We start from the raw sequence: 15,007 nt of genomic DNA, 5'->3' as shown, positions 1-15,007 counted from the left end.
AGCAAGAATTTATAGTTTTATAACAACAAAATTTTGTCGGTTTCAAGGTCCTAATGTAAGAACTCGCTATATATCTTTAGCTTGTTTTTTTTCAGAGAAAAGTAAAAATTATTCGCCTTCTTTTTTTCAAACCAAAATGTTAAATTCTCGAAAAATTGGTTCCCACAATTTTGGTAGAAAATATATACTTTTGTGGAATAAAATCGATTTCCTATCAATTTTCTGGAGGAAATTGGTTATTTTTTTCAAATAATAAATATATTTTTTAGTTTTAGTTCGTTTTCTTTATACTTCTCAAACCTATACATCATTTTCAATTCGACATCAATCGAAATTTTAAAATTTTGTCCACCGAAAATTTTGTCGGTTCCATTTTTTTCATATAATTTGTTTGCTTTGAAATATTTAATTGGTGTCTTTTATCCAAAAACTTATTAAATTTATCAAATGGTAACAAAATATCTACATTTAACAATATCTTCTTTTTGATCAGAATCATGTTTATGATTTGAATATGGTACTGTTTCACAAAATATTTTTAAAAACTCGTCAATTATGTTTTCGAAATGGGAATTGTTTCATTTTGACATTAAACATTTCGACCGATTTTTCGAAGATATTTCATATGCTGTTGTCAAGTATTAAAACTCTGAACTTTTCCAGATTATTGTATAAAACAGTTTTGTTCCGTTTTTCGAACATTAGCCTTTATATTCGTTTCAACACGATCACGTAATTTATCGAAATTTGCAGTATAATTTTGAAAGTTCTGTCTGTTTCACATTTTCTATATATTTTGTATATGAAAAAAAAATTTTACTAAGATTTTGGTCCCAATGAAACTTCTTCAAATAAAAGTTTTTTTCCAGATATTCAGATATTTGATCTTCAACAAAACGAACATTTTTTAATTCGTGTGGATTTACGGATTCAATAGGAAAGCTCCGTAAATCAGGCAGAAAATCGTGTAAATTGTGGAATTTGAAAGTTGGAATTGTGATATAGGATATATGAAACAGAAAAAAAGTTTGGTTAAGTTTAAGGAAACCCTGGTGGAAATGGGTGAAATTTGCAATGTGGCCGAAGTTTTCTAGCAAGAACTTGAAAATCGGCGGACCAGTGATATTTGAAAAAATTGTTTGAAAAATTGAAAAAATTTTACAAAATTTTACAAATTCTAAGAAACAATGATTTCAATAAAAACATTTTTATATGGAAAATCTTGAACGCAAAAATGAATTGATACTTTTAAAACTATTCTGAGCTTTTAAAAGCGTAATTTCTCAAATTTTTGCCGTTTTCATAATAACCTAACAGGAAATAACTTTGTATATACAGTGCTGGCCAAAAAGATATCCACTTTTGGTTTTTTGTGTGTAACTTTTTTCTCAAGCATCCATTTGACTTGAATTTTTCCGTGTGCATAAAGCGAAATGTTACGCAAATTTGCGGACCAAACATTACATGATTATCGATTTTTTCTGAATTTTATTTCAATTTTTTGATTTTTTCGTTTTTCCAATTTTCATTATTTTTTTTGAATTATCAATAAAACGCACTCTGTTTGTTGCACTGGATTTGTTTGGTTGATAAATTATTTTTAAGGTATGGTAAAATCTGTTGGGTGTAAAAATCTTTCCTTGGACGTCAAGAAAGCCATTGTAGCTGGCTTCGAACAAGGAATACCCACGAAAATGCTCGCGCTGCAAATTCAACGTTCTCCGTCGACTATTTGGAAAGTAATCAAGAAGTACCAAACTGAGGTGAGTTCGAAAAATATTATTTTTTAATAATAAATGTTTAGAAATCCGTCGCTTTGAGAATCTCGCCCGGCAGGCCTCGAGTGACAACCCATAGGATGGATCGCAACATCCTCCGATCAGCAAGAGAAGATCCGCATAGGACCGCCACGGATATTCAAATGATTATAAGTTCTCCAAATGAACCTGTACCAAGTAAACGAACTGTTCGTCGACGTTTACAGCAAGCAGGACTACACGGACGAAAGCCAGTCAAGAAACCGTTCATCAGTAAGAAAAATCGCATGGCTCGAGTTGCGTGGGCAAAAGCGCATCTTCGTTGGGGACGTCAGGAATGGGCTAAACACATCTGGTCTGACGAAAGCAAGTTCAATTTGTTCGGGAGTGATGGAAATTCCTGGGTACGTCGTCCTGTTGGCTCTAGGTACTCTCCAAAGTATCAATGCCCAACCGTTAAGCATGGAGGTGGGAGCGTCATGGTGTGGGGGTGCTTCACCAGCACTTCCATGGGCCCACTAAGGAGAATCCAAAGCATTATGGATCGTTTTCAATACGAAAACATCTTGGAAACTACAATGCGACCCTGGGCACTTCAAAATGTGGGCCGTGGCGTCGTGTTTCAGCAGGATAACGATCCTAAGCATACTTCTCTTCATGTGCGTTCCTGGTTTCAACGTCGTCGTGTGCATTTGCTCGATTGGCCAAGTCAGTCTCCGGACTTGAATCCAATAGAGCATTTGTGGGAAGAGTTGGAAAGACGTCTTGGAGGTATTCGGGCTTCAAATGCAGATGCCAAATTCAACCAGTTGGAAAACGCTTGGAAAGCTATCCCCATGTCAGTTATTCACAAGCTGATCGACTCGATGCCACGTCGTTGTCAAGCTGTTATTGATGCAAACGGATACGCGACAAAGTATTAAGCATAATTATGTTGTTTTTAAATCCAATTGCTCATATTCCGGTACTTTAATTGTCATTTCCTTGCAACCTCGGTTTTTTCAATATTTCTAGTTTTTCGATTTTTTTGAATTTTTCTGAAGTTTTTTCAAAATCTGTTGAACATTTTTGATGAATATTGTGTTTTTAGATTTTGTGAACACTGTGGTGAAGTTTCAAAACAAAATAACCACTTAGAAAAAAGTTACACACAAAAAACCAAAAGTGGATATCTTTTTGGCCAGCACTGTATATAAGCAACATGAAACCGCAGAAAAATTTGATACAGTATTTATTTCCAGTCTAGCAGTGATTAAGACTATTTTATATTTTCATCGAATTTACAACTAGTTCGAACAAAAAATTACCGTTTCAAAAACTACATTTCCCATTTCCGTTCGTTTTTCAAATTACTGCCAGGTTCGAATTAGTTGAGAAAAAAAAACAAATGAATATTGGAAATTTTTCACTGTTTCTAGAGTCTTAATATAGATTAACGTTTTTTATTAATTTGATACATCAGGTTTCTAACCAATATTACTGTTTTCATAACAAAGACCAAGCATACATATAAAAATTCCGAATTGGTTCACTAATTTCACAAAAATTGAGAATTTCTGCAATGAAATATTGGTGAAAAGTAGTGACTCGGAAAACCCGAAACTATCTAGGTAGAAATTAAAAAAAGTACAAGAAGCAAGAAAAACAAATTGAAAAAATTCAAAATTTTTCACTGTTTCATACAGTTTCTATTTGTTATTTGAAAATTATTTTCTTGCTAATGACGTTCTGTTTTTTTCAAAAGTTTGTAGGTGATTAGGTGAAGCGGTATCACATAAACATCAATAAACTTCCTATTCGAATATTGTTTTTGGAGCATCTTATAGTAAATGTATGAAATTATAGTAAATGTGTGAAACATAACAAAATTGTTGATGCTCCAATAAATAATGCCAACAAGATTCTCGTCCATCGTTTTATAGAGTTGAAACATCTGAGAAAAAATGTACAGAATTGATGAAAAAGTTGGAGCAAATGCACACAGACAACTTCTTCTCAATTACTCAAATAAAAAATATAATTGAGCCGTGAAAAAAGTTTGTGGAATCATAGAAGAATTGAGGAATTTTTAAAATCGGGAAAGTGATATAGGAAATACGAAACAGGGAAAAATATTTTGGTTAAGTTTAAGGAAAACCTGATTGAACAGGCTGAAATGTATTTTGTGGCCGAACTTTTTTAGCGGCAAGTTTTTTTACTAGAATTTGACAAGGAAATTATTCAATTCAGCGTATCAGTGATATGAAAATGGTGACCGAATTTTATCTTTTCTCGGCCACCGAGTAGTTTATTTTCAGAGAAGTTGAGTATATTCAAACGGAACTAAATAAAATAAAAACAAGACATTTAAAGTAATGTAGTGAAACAGAATATATAAAATTATTCCAGTTTTCAGATATTTTTGCACAACTTTATAAATTTAAATAGGGAAATTTGAAGATAGATGACAGAAGCTTGTATTTGAAATTGTTAAAATTATTCTTGTTACAAATAATTAAAATATATTTTGTTGAAATAATTAAAATATATTTTGTTTCAAAACTAAATATCTACTGCCAGTTTAGATTTGAAAAAACAACCGTTTCATATCAAAATTTAGAAACATATCTATTTCACATGCTCCATATAAAGTCTGAAACTGTTATAAAAATAATGTCGAAAAACTTTTCGGGAAGTTTATTAAACGAATTTGAGCACAGTGGAATAAAAATATTTTTTACAAAAAAGTTTCCAAAATACCTCTGAAAATGTCGAAAATAAAATTTTGAAATAAATTTTATTCAAGATGCCAAGTACACCGGAAAAATCCGTCAAAATTATATGAAAAATGTGAAAGTCGCAGAATTTCTCGAAAGATTCAAAAAAGTTGACGAAAAAAACACTGATTCACTAAAATACGAGTAGCAGTAAGCGTCTTGAATAATCAAAATTTAATTACAACTATAGAAACATTATCATTTGTCTGATTTTTCTTCTAATCGCTCATAAACTTTAATTTTATGCAGAGTTAAACTTATTTATCTGTCAAGTTAACCAATATCCAATGTTTGAAATAAATTTGTTTTATTTTTACAAAAATCACTGTTTCAATCTTAAGATTAGGTTTTAAGATCAATATTTGTACAATATTATTTTGAATGGGCGCAGGAATTTTTCTCCAAACTTCAAGAACAAAGCCAGAGGGTACGATGAATTGACGGTGGACTCTGACGGGTCTTTCTTATTTTATGTGTTATTCGATTTTCCCCGTTGATCTTCTATGTACTACATTTTGTTACTATTTATCTAATTTCGAATAAACAAACAAACAAACTACAGATCCATTAACAATTTCAAAGTTAGGAAATCGAAAATCGTGTTTTAGAAACAGTAATTTTTTATAGTATTTTTGACAATTAATGAACAAAGCAAAACCGTTGAGAACAACTCAAAGAAAATTTTCTATTTACTCGGTTGCACTATAGAAATTGAGAAAACTTCCGAATTTTTGTATTTTTAAAAAATATTTTTTCCTGTTACGAGAAGCCAATAATTTTAGAGGTGGACGGCAATCCTTTGACAGTTTTTTTCTGTAAAAGAGCCGGTTGTCAAATATTTTCAAACTTGGCAACTGTCGAAATGTCAAAATGAAAATCAAAGTTTTCAGATTTTCAAGTGTTGGGTGAGAATAACAATTATATGTATTCACCAAAATATCCCAGTAGATACAAAAAAATTGGACTCGATAATTGCCGAATTGCCTGTTTTCCAGCACAGCTGCTCTTTGTGCAGTGTGACGTCACAGGCAATAAACTTTAGACAGACGGAATACGCACTTGTTAATAATAGTAGTTAAAATAATAGGCAATGATGATTTTTTGAGAAAAAAATTAAGTTATTTGACTGTCGAATTTTCCCAAAATTATTTCTGTTTCACAACTTTTTTTAAAGAAAAAACGCAATTTATGAACACTAGTCCATCGATTTTATATAGGCTTGCAAATATTCTCTATTAGAATTGAATATCTATTAGCATGTCAAATTACAAAAAAGTTTAATTAATAAAAGGATGTTTTTGTTCGACAATAGCCTGTTTCAGAACGTTGTGCCAGATGATGTCCGCTCACATCGTCAATTCATCGTACCCTCTGGCTTTGTTCTTGAAGTTTGGAGAAAAATTCCTGCGCCCATTCAAAATAATATTGTACAAATATTGATCTTAAAACCTAATCTTAAGATTGAAACAGTGATTTTTGTAAAAATAAAACAAATTTATTTCAAACATTGGATATTGGTTAACTTGACAGATAAATAAGTTTAACTCTGCATAAAATTAAAGTTTATGAGCGATTAGAAGAAAAATCAGACAAATGATAATGTTTCTATAGTTGTAATTAAATTTTGATTATTCAAGACGCTTACTGCTACTCGTATTTTAGTGAATCAGTGTTTTTTTCGTCAACTTTTTTGAATCTTTCGAGAAATTCTGCGACTTTCACATTTTTCATATAATTTTGACGGATTTTTCCGGTGTACTTGGCATCTTGAATAAAATTTATTTCAAAATTTTATTTTCGACATTTTCAGAGGTATTTTGGAAACTTTTTTTGTAAAAAATATTTTTTATTCCACTGTGCTCAAGTTCGTTTATTAAACTTAAAAAAATTTCGATATTATTTTTAAAACAGTTTCAGACTTTATATGGAGCATGTGAAATATATAAATGTTTCTAAATTTTGATATGAAACGGTTTTTTTTCAAATTTAAACTGGCAGTAGTTATTTAGTTTTGAAACAAAATATATTTTAATTATTTTACCTATAAACCAAACTTTCTAAACGAACTTGAAAATGGAGAAATCAATTATATCATGCGAGCAACGATTCGTTCAAAGTCAGGCAATTTAAAATTCTCTCGTAGAAACGGTAAACAAATTTTGTTTTTTATTAGTATTTTTGACGAAACAGTAAAACACAGTAAAACCGTTAAGAGCAGCTCAAGCAATCATTTTTAGATCATTACACAAAACTCTGTTACGCTATTGAAATCCGAATTTTGGTTTTAATACATTAGCCCTATACGAGGAGCTATAATTTTTGAGAATGCTGAATTTTTGGAAATCGGCAAAAACCTATTCAGTTTGTGAAACAGAAATATGAAACTTTTTTTTTTGAAATTAAATAAAAGCGTAGATCGAAACCATTTTTTTTCCCAAAACTATTGCTGTTTCACTACCTCTTCAAAAAAGCCTTGCAATTTATGAACATTAGTTCGTTAGTGAGAAGGTAATCAAGAAAAGATTTTGAATTATTAGCCAAACACGGTTACACTACAAAAAAAATTGAGCAAAACTTCCGAAATTTTGTACTTTTAAAGTACAAAAAAAAGCAATATTTTTTCCTGATACAAGAAGTCAATATTTTAGGGGTGAACGGCAATCCGATACTTCTGCAATTTGGCAGTTTTTTTTTGAAAAGAGCCGGTTATCAAAAATTTTAAAATTCCGCAACTGTCGTATTTGGTAAGTAAAACAATAATACTTATTTACCAAAATATCCCAGTAGATCCTTTTCATTTAAAAAATTTAAACTCGTTAATTGGCCAAAATTCGCATGTTTTCCAGCACAGCTGCTCTCTGTGAAGTGTGACGTCACAGGCAATACACTATAGACAGACGGAATACGCACTTTTTAGCAATAATATTTAATATCATAGTTAATGATGATTTTTTGACAGAAAACAATTAAGTTATTTGGCTGTCGAGATTTCCCAAAATTATTTATGTTTCACTACATATTCAAAAAAAACCTTGCAGTTTATGAACATTAGTATGTCTGATATAAAACAGATTTTTTGCAAACTGAAACTGGTAGATATTTAGTTTCGAAACAAAATGTATTTGGGTTATTTTACCTATAAACCAAATTTTCTAGACGAATTTAAAAATGCAGAAATCAATTATTCATATTATTAACAAGGTATGAATTGACGAACGATTTGTTCAAAGTTAGGCAATCTGAAATCGTGTTTTAGAAACAGTAAAAAATAATGTTTTTTTTTAATTGGTATTTCTGAAAATTCAGGTAAACACAGAAAAACTGGTGAGAGAACAAATCAAGGAAACAATTTTAGATCATTAGCAAAACTCAAAAACTGTTACACTATTGAAATCCAAGTTTTGGTTTTTGTATATTAGCCTTTAAGATGGAGCTATTAATTTCAAGGGGTGTAGAATTTTTGGGATTCGGCAAAAAAAAAGTATTCAGTTTGTAAGACAGAAAAATATCTTAAACATTGAGCATTTTTAATAGAAATCCGGTATTATCCTATAAACGTTTATATAATTTTCAGTTAAACTTATAAAAATAATATGAAGCATTGTTTTTTTTTGAAAATAACACAAAAGTGTAGATCAGAAACATTATCCAACATGGAAGCCAAACAGAAAAACGGCGATTCGGCAATTGTAAAATATTTTCAAATTCTTTCTTTTTTTTCTCAAAATTTTTTTAACTAGAATTGCCGAACTAATTAAATTGTAATTTTTGAAGATAAATTTTGAACATAGCCAAACTCAACGAAAACTAGCCTTTTAGCTTCTCTTAAAAATTTGCAAAATTTAAGATATTGAAAACAGATTTTGAAAAACTTCAAAATTCAAAACACGCATGAAAACGAAGAAATTTTAGAAAAATGTTGAAAAACTCTATATTTTCATTGAATTTCTTGGATTTATTTTTTGGGGAGTCCTATAGAACTTGAGTGCACTGTATTAAATTTAATTTGAACAAAAACGTCATCAAAAACGTTATCAAAAAGAATCAAGAAGAATATTTCAATGAAGCGTAGTTAAAAATAATTTCTGTTTAACTACTTTTTCAAAGAAACCTTGCAATTTTTCAACAATCATTTTCAAATTATTGTTTTTTTTGTATTTTTCATATAAACTCACAATGACCAATTTTGAGTTTGAATGAATAGCTGTGAATTTTTGAAAAAGTTTCAAAAAATCACTGTTTCAATTTTTGCATTTCTAAATTGGAACTTTTATATCTATGTTAGACGAAATTCTCCTTGTACGCTGTTCTCTTCTTTTCATTTTGCAAACCTAGGATAATTGGAATATTCACGAGTTTATTTTTAAAAAATATTCCAAGGAAGCACCCCCCACTCACCCTGAAAAACCTTCAAAAACATGAGAAACCCGCGAGATGTCGTTGAAGCATTTTAGAACACACAACTTCCTTTTTAATTTATAAATAAAAATCCACCCGGATCCTCAAAAACTAATGGTGCTTCAATCATTCTTGCCATAGAAAAAACCCAGTTTAATACAATTCAAAAAAGAGCTAGCAAAATATTGTAAACATGAAACAGGGATTTTTTTGTCTTAAAATTCATAATCAACCGTTTCAGGGCAGAAAAAAGAAATTTTAAAAATTCGTACTTTTTGTTATTTTGTTAAGCGTTTCTCCTATAACATTTCCGTTTGAAAATTGATCTGTTATTTTTGTCAGGTCTATTCCGTATCCATTACCTACATTACAAGGAAAAATTCAATTTTTAGATTTGAAAAAATTTCGGTTTAAAATTTTGTCATAAATTTTTTTTCCACGACTTTATTCTAATATAGCATCTTTTAAAAACTTTTTTAGAACTAGTATTATCACTAATATTTCAGTTTATTTTTTTTTAAATCAGCAAAAAGAAACGAGAATATTGCAGATTGTGATAGTGAATTTATAAAAAATGCGTGAAACAGGAAAAATTGAACTTAGAAATTGTAATTTTTAAGTGAGATTATTTTATTGGGTTTCAGATTTGCGTACAACTTACTGATTTACACACATCTTGAAAATAGTTGGAAAAAATAATTTTGAACATTTTTCTGTTTCAGCATTTTCTGAAAATTCAAACGATAAATAGTTTTAATATTCTGAGCACCAGAATTGCAAAATTGTTCTTTTTTCACTGTATTTAGAAGTTTTTTTTTTGAAAAATCAACTAAAAACCATTTGAAAATTATGTCAATGTTTTTTTTTTCAATTTTACAACCTTTCGATTAGTTATTTAACAATTTCAATCCTTATATGAAATTAGTGAAACAGTGCAATTTTAATAAAAATTTTGAAAATAAAACAATTGTCTGTTTCATCTTTTCTACATAACTCTTGGATTTCTTTTTTGGTATTACAATTTTTAAAAATTAACAAAATAAATTAGTTTCAATGTCAAAAAAAGTGCACAAAAATCAATCAATAATCTTCTTCTCATCACAAAACACGACAGCACATCCGTTGAACCATTTGCCCAGCCATTCTCCACAGTCATTGTGCTCCGCCGAAAAGACGATGGCTCTGGAGCACTGGGCTTCACGGACTGGGCTCCCACAGGTCACATTGGAATATGAGGAGTTTGGCCAGAGCTGGAAATATTAGGGATTATTTAAAGACTTTTTCTTGAAAAAAACAAAACCTTGACTCTTTGCTCCAACTCCTTCACAAACCCGTCCCGTTCTCTGGTGTCCAGCGCTGAGCGGAGGATTTTACACTCTGATGACGTCATCAAACTTGGAATCTGCTCGTATGGGAAGTTATCCTCCACGTGGATATCCAGTGATAACGGGTTACGGTCGTCGGCTTGTTCTGGTGGGAGCTGCAATTTTCCAACTTAACTATAAGTTAACTATAAGCACAACCATGTCACACTGGTTTCTCTGTTGCTTGGACATGCATGCGTGGCGCAGTCGGTTACCGCTTTGTCTCGCGCGCAACCAGTTTTTGGCTGCCGCGGGTTCGACTCACCTCGCCGTCCTTCACCACGAATCGCTTCTCCATAAACTCTAAAAATCGGGCTTCAAGGTCTCTTCGCCGATAAATATCCAAAACTTCTTGGCTCGGCGTGAAGAGCTCATTCTTTTTGTACTGTTTCCCGTAGAAATACCGATTTCGTCTCATCAATGGGCTGTCGTCAAAGAGGAGATAATTGGCGACAGTTTGAGCCGCTTCAGCGCCCCGCTGCACTGGAATTTTTTTGTTTGTTGAATTTTGAATTTTTTTAGGCGGTAAACTCACTCTTAAAATGACAAAAATGCAGGTACTCAAAGTGCGCGGCAAACAAATGTCCTACATAATGCCCGTTGATCCTCGCCAACTTATACAGACAGTTGTGCTCACAGCGTATCACAGAAGCTCTCATACTTGCCAACAAAATATCGATTTCCGGGTTGCCGTCAACGACGCTCCAATCGATTTTATCCTGGCAGAGCAGCCGACACTTTTCGTCTTGAATTATCGATTTTTCGAGCGCCGACTCGAATTCGTTGACACATCGACCCCAGTCTTGTTGGTCGTAGGCCTCGACGCCGTTGATGAATTTGGCCTAGAAAAGTGAGGTGTGAGAAAAACTCGGCCACCGGATTCTGGCCTTCCTCATTGAATTTTTGAATTTTTCGCGCTCCATTGACAATCGCCCGCCGGACTCCACACGGACAAATACATTTAGTTTCACAGCTGAAAGCAAGCCGCGACGCGACACGCAACGCGCCGTATATCTACCCCAGATATGGCCGAGCTAAAATGGCCTAGTTCGGCACAAACTCTTCCATTTCAACTTATGAGGGAAGCAAGAAATCCGTGCCGAATTAGGCCATTTTAGCTCGGCCAAATCTGGGGTAGATTTACGGCGCGTTGCGTGCCGCGTTGCGGCTCGAAAAACTAAATGTACTTGTCCGTGTGGAGAAGGCCAGAAGCCCCTGTGAAAAGTGGCCAATTTGTGGGTAAAAATCACAAAAAAGTGGATAATTCGATTAATTTTTCTCTATTTTTGATGATTTTCAATCAATTTTGCAGGTTTTTCCAATTTTTTTCGTGGTTTTTCAAGATTTTTGCAGTCTGGAGGTCAGTTTTTGACAAAATTAGTTAAAATTAGCTCAAATTTTGCTTTGAGAATTGAAAAATGGTTGTGAAGCCAGCTGAAGCAGAATTAAATGATAAAAACCTGGAAAAAAACTGAGAAAATCTCAAAAAATCATTATTTTGGGAGGATTTGGCTTGAATTATACATATTTTAGGCCTAAGTTTAGGCCTAAAAATCTCGGAAAATCACAAAAAAAAGTGGATAATTTGACGAAATTTTATTGATTTTCGAGGGTTTTTAATCAATTTTCGGGGAGTTTTCAAGATTTTTCAGTGATTTTTCACAATGCACCTTTAAACTCCAAACATTTATTTAAATAATCGTTGCAAGACCCCCAAGCCCCGAACCTCATGATCTTTCCGTTCCATATCGATAAGCATATCATCCGAATATCCATCGCGATTCATGTACCAATTCAAACTTTGCTTAATATCCTTATCATCCGGATTTGCGACCAAAAACGTGTAGGCCGATTGAACGGCCATCGCAAGCTCGCCCTGATGATAATAGCAGATATGCATGTACTGATACGGCTTGCGCTCCTCTAAATCATGGTACACTGACATTTTCTTTATCGATTGATGATCTGAAATTCGGGGGAATTTTTTTTAGCAATGGAGTGCACATGCATCATCACTACCTCCGAACATGTCCTTCCGGCATCTCAAAAGACACAGTGCAGTTTCACTTGTTTCGTGGAATTTTGCGATTTTTGGCGAGGATGACGTGGCAGGTTTGATCTGCCGGTTACACTTTCTGCGGCAACTCACCACGTCGTCTTGGTATTGTCTAGAAAAAAAAGATGATTTTATCAGTGGGGCGAATTTGCATGGGAGAGAATTTAAATTATTTTTCAGTGTAAAACACGAATTTTCTGGGTAATTTCGCTATTTCAGACTAGAAAATGACGCAAAGCACGAGTTTACTTTCAAAAAAGCTAAAAAAAGAACAAATAAATTCAAAACTCCCGCTGAAAAGTGTTATCAATGGGGCGAATTTGCACTGGCAGTATTTTTTAATTATTTTTCAGTGAAAAACACAACTTTTCTGGATTAATTTCGCTATTTCAGAGCGTTTTTCATTAAAATATATGCGATTTTCTCCGAAAAAACCAAACAATTAAATCTTAAACTCCCGCCGAAGCATTTTCTCAATAGAGTGAATTTGCATAGGCGGTATTTTATAAATTTAATTATTTTTCAGTGAAAATGCGATTTTTCTGGGTTAATTTCGCTATTTCAGACTGTTTTTCGATCAAATTTATGCGATTTTCTTCGAAAAAACCACAAAATTGAATTTTAAACTCCCGCCGAAATATTTTCTCAATAGAGCGACGTTGCTAAAAAATTTCTTTTTCCTGAAAATTAATTAATTTTGCGGGAAATTTGTGATTTTTCGCCTATTTTAGCCGAAAAAAAGACATTTCCAGGGTTTTTTCTGTAATTTTTTCGAATTTTTCCAATTTCCAAGCTAAAAACCACTCAAAAATTCACCTAAAATCATCAATTGCTCGCTTCATAAAAGCCACACAATCGGGCCAATTTCTCTCCGTATACTCATTTTTTCCAAACTGAAAATAGTCCTCAAAAGTGACTTTCGGGTCCTGGCAAAGCGAAAAATCGGCTAGAAATATGAGAAAAATCAATAAACGCAGCATTTCAGTGGTCAATTTGAGTGGAAAGTTAAAAGTTGTCCTGATTGACCGGCTGTTGGGGGCCCAGAGCAGCATCTGGAGGGTGTCTGTTCGGCGAGTGATCGTGCGAAAACGAGGAGACGCAGAGAAATTACAACATAAATATATCGAGTAAAAGGTCAAAAGCGAGCGCGATTTTTAATAATATAAACTCTAAACATTTTGAGCAACAAGGAAAAAATACAACCCGAATCTCGTTTTAAGACTCGAAATTTTCAGGAAATTGAATAGAAAATGATGAATATCACAAGAATAAAATTGAAATTAATGAGGTTTCGGCACATGCCCGTCCACATAGAAGTTGCGTGTCATTGTCGGCAGGGTTACAGTGATTCCGTCGAGCTCTTTCGTGAGCACAATTTGACAGCCGAGCCGTGAGTTGTCCTTGAGCGCCGGAGCCATATCCAGCATATCGTCTTCCTCTTCTAGCGGCTCCGGGAGCTTGTTCTGGAAGGCTGGATCGACGTAGACGTGGCACGTCGAGCAGGCAAGTGATGCCTCGCAAGCTCCCTCCATTTCAATGTCATATCTGTAATAAAATCGTTTTTTTTTTAGAAAAAAATCCCAATATTTTTGCTCATTTTGCTACCTGTGCGCCAAAAACATCACATTATCCCCGACTTTTCCGCGAATTTTTCGTTCCGTGCCGTCCCGTAACACGTAGGTGATATTCACCACCTCGTCTTCACTTTTTGGATCCTAAAAATTCCTTTTTTTTTTTAATTTTTTCCGCAAATTCCGCCTGCCTCATATTCAAAATCGCCAGTTTTCCGCACACTTGACGTCATAAAATGTCGATTTTTCACGGGAAACGCCTGGGTTTCTGCTAGAAATCGACTGAAACCTTTAGCTCTCATCGCCAGCCTGAGCACGGAGGACATTGTGAGAGCTGAAAATTTGAAAAATTGAACAAAATAATGAATTTTTTTTAGAAAAATATTGAAAATTTGGGAAATAAATGATTTTTTTTTCTGAAAAAAAGGTGCATTTTTATTGAAAAATTTTGAAAATCTATGGATTTTTTCTGAAAAAAATGCTGAAAATCGAAAATTGCGTCAGCATGCACGAGAAACACGCCAACAAATCGCAAAGTGCGCCAACGATTTCTGCGTCTCGTACTCTCTACGGCATGCAGATAGAGCACACTTGCATTGTTTTCTTTTTAATTATCATCGAAAAATGCTGAAAATTTTGAAAATATATGGAGTTTTTTCTGGAAAAATTTGAAAATACGAGAAATATATGAATTTTTTCAGAAAAATGCTGAAATTTTGCAAAATTTATGGATTTTTTTTCGGAAAAATGCTGAAAATATGGGAAATTTATGGATTTTTTTTCGAAAAAATGCTGAAAATATAGGAAATTTATGGATTTTTTTCTGAAAAATACTGAAAATTTATAGATTTTTAATGAAAAATACCGAAAAATTGGGAAATTAATGGATTTTTTTTCCGGAAAAATGCTAAAAAATTGGGAAATTTTTGGATCTTTTCTGAAAAAAAAAGCTGAAAGCATGGGAAATTCATGGATTTTTACTGAAAAATGCTGAAAATTGATAATTTTATGGATTTTTCACAGAAAAATACCGAAAAATTGGGAAATTAATGGATTTTTTCTGGAAAAAAGCTGAAAATATGGAAAATATGGAAAATTTATGGAT

General features: G+C 32.8%; 2 protein-coding genes and 37 non-coding genes across 40 annotated transcripts; 22 read left to right on the top strand and 17 right to left on the bottom strand.

Annotated features, from left to right (window-relative positions):
* Nucleotides 1-84: 84 nt before the first annotated feature.
* On the top strand, nt 85-105 carry 21ur-12596. Its single transcript, NR_063071.1, has one exon.
* 21ur-6963 lies at nt 86-106 on the top strand. The gene has a single exon (NR_063070.1).
* 21ur-11816 lies at nt 87-107 on the top strand. Its single transcript, NR_063069.1, has one exon.
* Nucleotides 108-409: 302 nt separating this feature from the next.
* On the top strand, nt 410-430 carry 21ur-4410. Its single transcript, NR_063068.1, has one exon.
* A 137-nt stretch (nt 431-567) lies between these two features.
* On the top strand, nt 568-588 carry 21ur-11560. The gene has a single exon (NR_063067.1).
* A 32-nt stretch (nt 589-620) lies between these two features.
* On the top strand, nt 621-641 carry 21ur-12071. Its single transcript, NR_063066.1, has one exon.
* A 179-nt stretch (nt 642-820) lies between these two features.
* Nucleotides 821-841, top strand: 21ur-911. Its single transcript, NR_063065.1, has one exon.
* A 110-nt stretch (nt 842-951) lies between these two features.
* Nucleotides 952-972, bottom strand: 21ur-6329. The gene has a single exon (NR_063064.1).
* A 358-nt stretch (nt 973-1,330) lies between these two features.
* Y73F8A.1168 lies at nt 1,331-1,388 on the bottom strand. The gene has a single exon (NR_063063.1). It is a non-coding gene; the product is annotated as an Unclassified non-coding RNA Y73F8A.1168 (non-coding RNA).
* Nucleotides 1,389-3,110: 1,722 nt separating this feature from the next.
* Nucleotides 3,111-3,131, top strand: 21ur-4652. The gene has a single exon (NR_063062.1).
* An 80-nt stretch (nt 3,132-3,211) lies between these two features.
* Nucleotides 3,212-3,232, top strand: 21ur-3855. Its single transcript, NR_063061.1, has one exon.
* Nucleotides 3,233-3,475: 243 nt separating this feature from the next.
* Nucleotides 3,476-3,496, top strand: 21ur-3192. The gene has a single exon (NR_063060.1).
* A 55-nt stretch (nt 3,497-3,551) lies between these two features.
* 21ur-1119 lies at nt 3,552-3,572 on the bottom strand. The gene has a single exon (NR_063059.1).
* Nucleotides 3,573-3,793: 221 nt separating this feature from the next.
* 21ur-6017 lies at nt 3,794-3,814 on the bottom strand. Its single transcript, NR_063058.1, has one exon.
* A 244-nt stretch (nt 3,815-4,058) lies between these two features.
* 21ur-1920 lies at nt 4,059-4,079 on the bottom strand. Its single transcript, NR_063057.1, has one exon.
* A 331-nt stretch (nt 4,080-4,410) lies between these two features.
* On the top strand, nt 4,411-4,431 carry 21ur-1748. Its single transcript, NR_063056.1, has one exon.
* A 211-nt stretch (nt 4,432-4,642) lies between these two features.
* Nucleotides 4,643-4,663, bottom strand: 21ur-2973. The gene has a single exon (NR_063055.1).
* A 396-nt stretch (nt 4,664-5,059) lies between these two features.
* Nucleotides 5,060-5,080, bottom strand: 21ur-6894. Its single transcript, NR_063054.1, has one exon.
* Nucleotides 5,081-5,709: 629 nt separating this feature from the next.
* Nucleotides 5,710-5,730, top strand: 21ur-2975. The gene has a single exon (NR_063053.1).
* Nucleotides 5,713-5,733, top strand: 21ur-11645. Its single transcript, NR_063052.1, has one exon.
* A 772-nt stretch (nt 5,734-6,505) lies between these two features.
* On the top strand, nt 6,506-6,526 carry 21ur-13187. The gene has a single exon (NR_063051.1).
* Nucleotides 6,527-6,594: 68 nt separating this feature from the next.
* 21ur-3944 lies at nt 6,595-6,615 on the bottom strand. The gene has a single exon (NR_063050.1).
* A 22-nt stretch (nt 6,616-6,637) lies between these two features.
* 21ur-14335 lies at nt 6,638-6,658 on the bottom strand. Its single transcript, NR_063049.1, has one exon.
* A 344-nt stretch (nt 6,659-7,002) lies between these two features.
* Nucleotides 7,003-7,023, top strand: 21ur-14522. Its single transcript, NR_063048.1, has one exon.
* Nucleotides 7,007-7,027, top strand: 21ur-4898. Its single transcript, NR_063047.1, has one exon.
* Nucleotides 7,028-7,562: 535 nt separating this feature from the next.
* Nucleotides 7,563-7,583, top strand: 21ur-7976. The gene has a single exon (NR_063046.1).
* 21ur-13506 lies at nt 7,566-7,586 on the top strand. The gene has a single exon (NR_063045.1).
* A 121-nt stretch (nt 7,587-7,707) lies between these two features.
* On the bottom strand, nt 7,708-7,728 carry 21ur-2219. Its single transcript, NR_063044.1, has one exon.
* A 319-nt stretch (nt 7,729-8,047) lies between these two features.
* Nucleotides 8,048-8,068, bottom strand: 21ur-8363. The gene has a single exon (NR_063043.1).
* Nucleotides 8,049-8,069, bottom strand: 21ur-14086. Its single transcript, NR_063042.1, has one exon.
* A 726-nt stretch (nt 8,070-8,795) lies between these two features.
* 21ur-2806 lies at nt 8,796-8,816 on the top strand. Its single transcript, NR_063041.1, has one exon.
* Nucleotides 8,817-9,046: 230 nt separating this feature from the next.
* 21ur-2667 lies at nt 9,047-9,067 on the bottom strand. The gene has a single exon (NR_063040.1).
* Nucleotides 9,068-9,431: 364 nt separating this feature from the next.
* 21ur-7385 lies at nt 9,432-9,452 on the bottom strand. Its single transcript, NR_063039.1, has one exon.
* Nucleotides 9,453-9,532: 80 nt separating this feature from the next.
* On the bottom strand, nt 9,533-13,385 carry Y73F8A.26 (Leprecan-like alpha-helical domain-containing protein; the record flags this gene model as incomplete). Of its 2 annotated transcripts, NM_070461.5 has the most annotated exons (7): nt 9,533-10,161; nt 10,212-10,391; nt 10,541-10,758; nt 10,811-11,117; nt 12,002-12,240; nt 12,295-12,443; nt 13,148-13,385. In NM_070461.5, the coding sequence occupies 7 exons, from the start codon at nt 13,309-13,311 to the stop codon at nt 9,988-9,990; spliced, it is 1,431 nt and encodes a 476-aa protein (NP_502862.1). The 2 variants fall into 2 exon arrangements, with proteins under 2 accessions (NP_502862.1, NP_001294109.1); NM_001307180.3 differs by lacking the exon at nt 13,148-13,385 and having other exon boundaries at nt 9,988-10,161; nt 12,295-12,304.
* 21ur-3504 lies at nt 9,672-9,692 on the top strand. Its single transcript, NR_063038.1, has one exon.
* On the bottom strand, nt 9,778-9,798 carry 21ur-4291. The gene has a single exon (NR_063037.1).
* 21ur-11744 lies at nt 9,928-9,948 on the top strand. The gene has a single exon (NR_063036.1).
* On the top strand, nt 12,708-12,728 carry 21ur-252. Its single transcript, NR_063035.1, has one exon.
* fdx-2 (2Fe-2S ferredoxin-type domain-containing protein) lies at nt 13,363-14,236 on the bottom strand. Its single transcript, NM_070460.7, has 3 exons — nt 14,094-14,236; nt 13,937-14,046; nt 13,363-13,876 (listed from the first exon to the last, which is right to left on the bottom strand). The coding sequence occupies exons 1-3, from the start codon at nt 14,226-14,228 to the stop codon at nt 13,612-13,614; spliced, it is 510 nt and encodes a 169-aa protein (NP_502861.1). The 5' UTR covers nt 14,229-14,236; the 3' UTR covers nt 13,363-13,611.
* Between the last annotated feature and the right edge of the window lie 771 nt (nt 14,237-15,007).

The sequence above is a fragment of the Caenorhabditis elegans genome, chromosome IV, assembly GCF_000002985.6.
Source record: "Caenorhabditis elegans chromosome IV".
Taxonomy (NCBI): Eukaryota; Metazoa; Nematoda; class Chromadorea; order Rhabditida; family Rhabditidae; genus Caenorhabditis; species Caenorhabditis elegans.
Note: the sequence above shows the minus strand (reverse complement) of the source record. Positions and strands in the feature narration are given on the sequence as shown.

What these genes read in the sequence shown, in the direction of transcription:
- fdx-2 (NM_070460.7), bottom strand. Translation starts at nt 14,228, where the DNA reads ATGTCCTCCGTGCTCAGGCTGGCGATGAGAGCTAAAGGTTTCAGTCGA. An exon ending in CTGGCGATTTTGAATATGAG is followed by an intron (nt 14,047 to 14,093) that starts GCAGGCGGAATT and finishes AGGAATTTTTAG; the next exon opens with GATCCAAAAAGTGAAGACGA. An exon ending in GTGATGTTTTTGGCGCACAG is followed by an intron (nt 13,877 to 13,936) that starts GTAGCAAAATGA and finishes ATTTTATTACAG; the next exon opens with ATATGACATTGAAATGGAGG.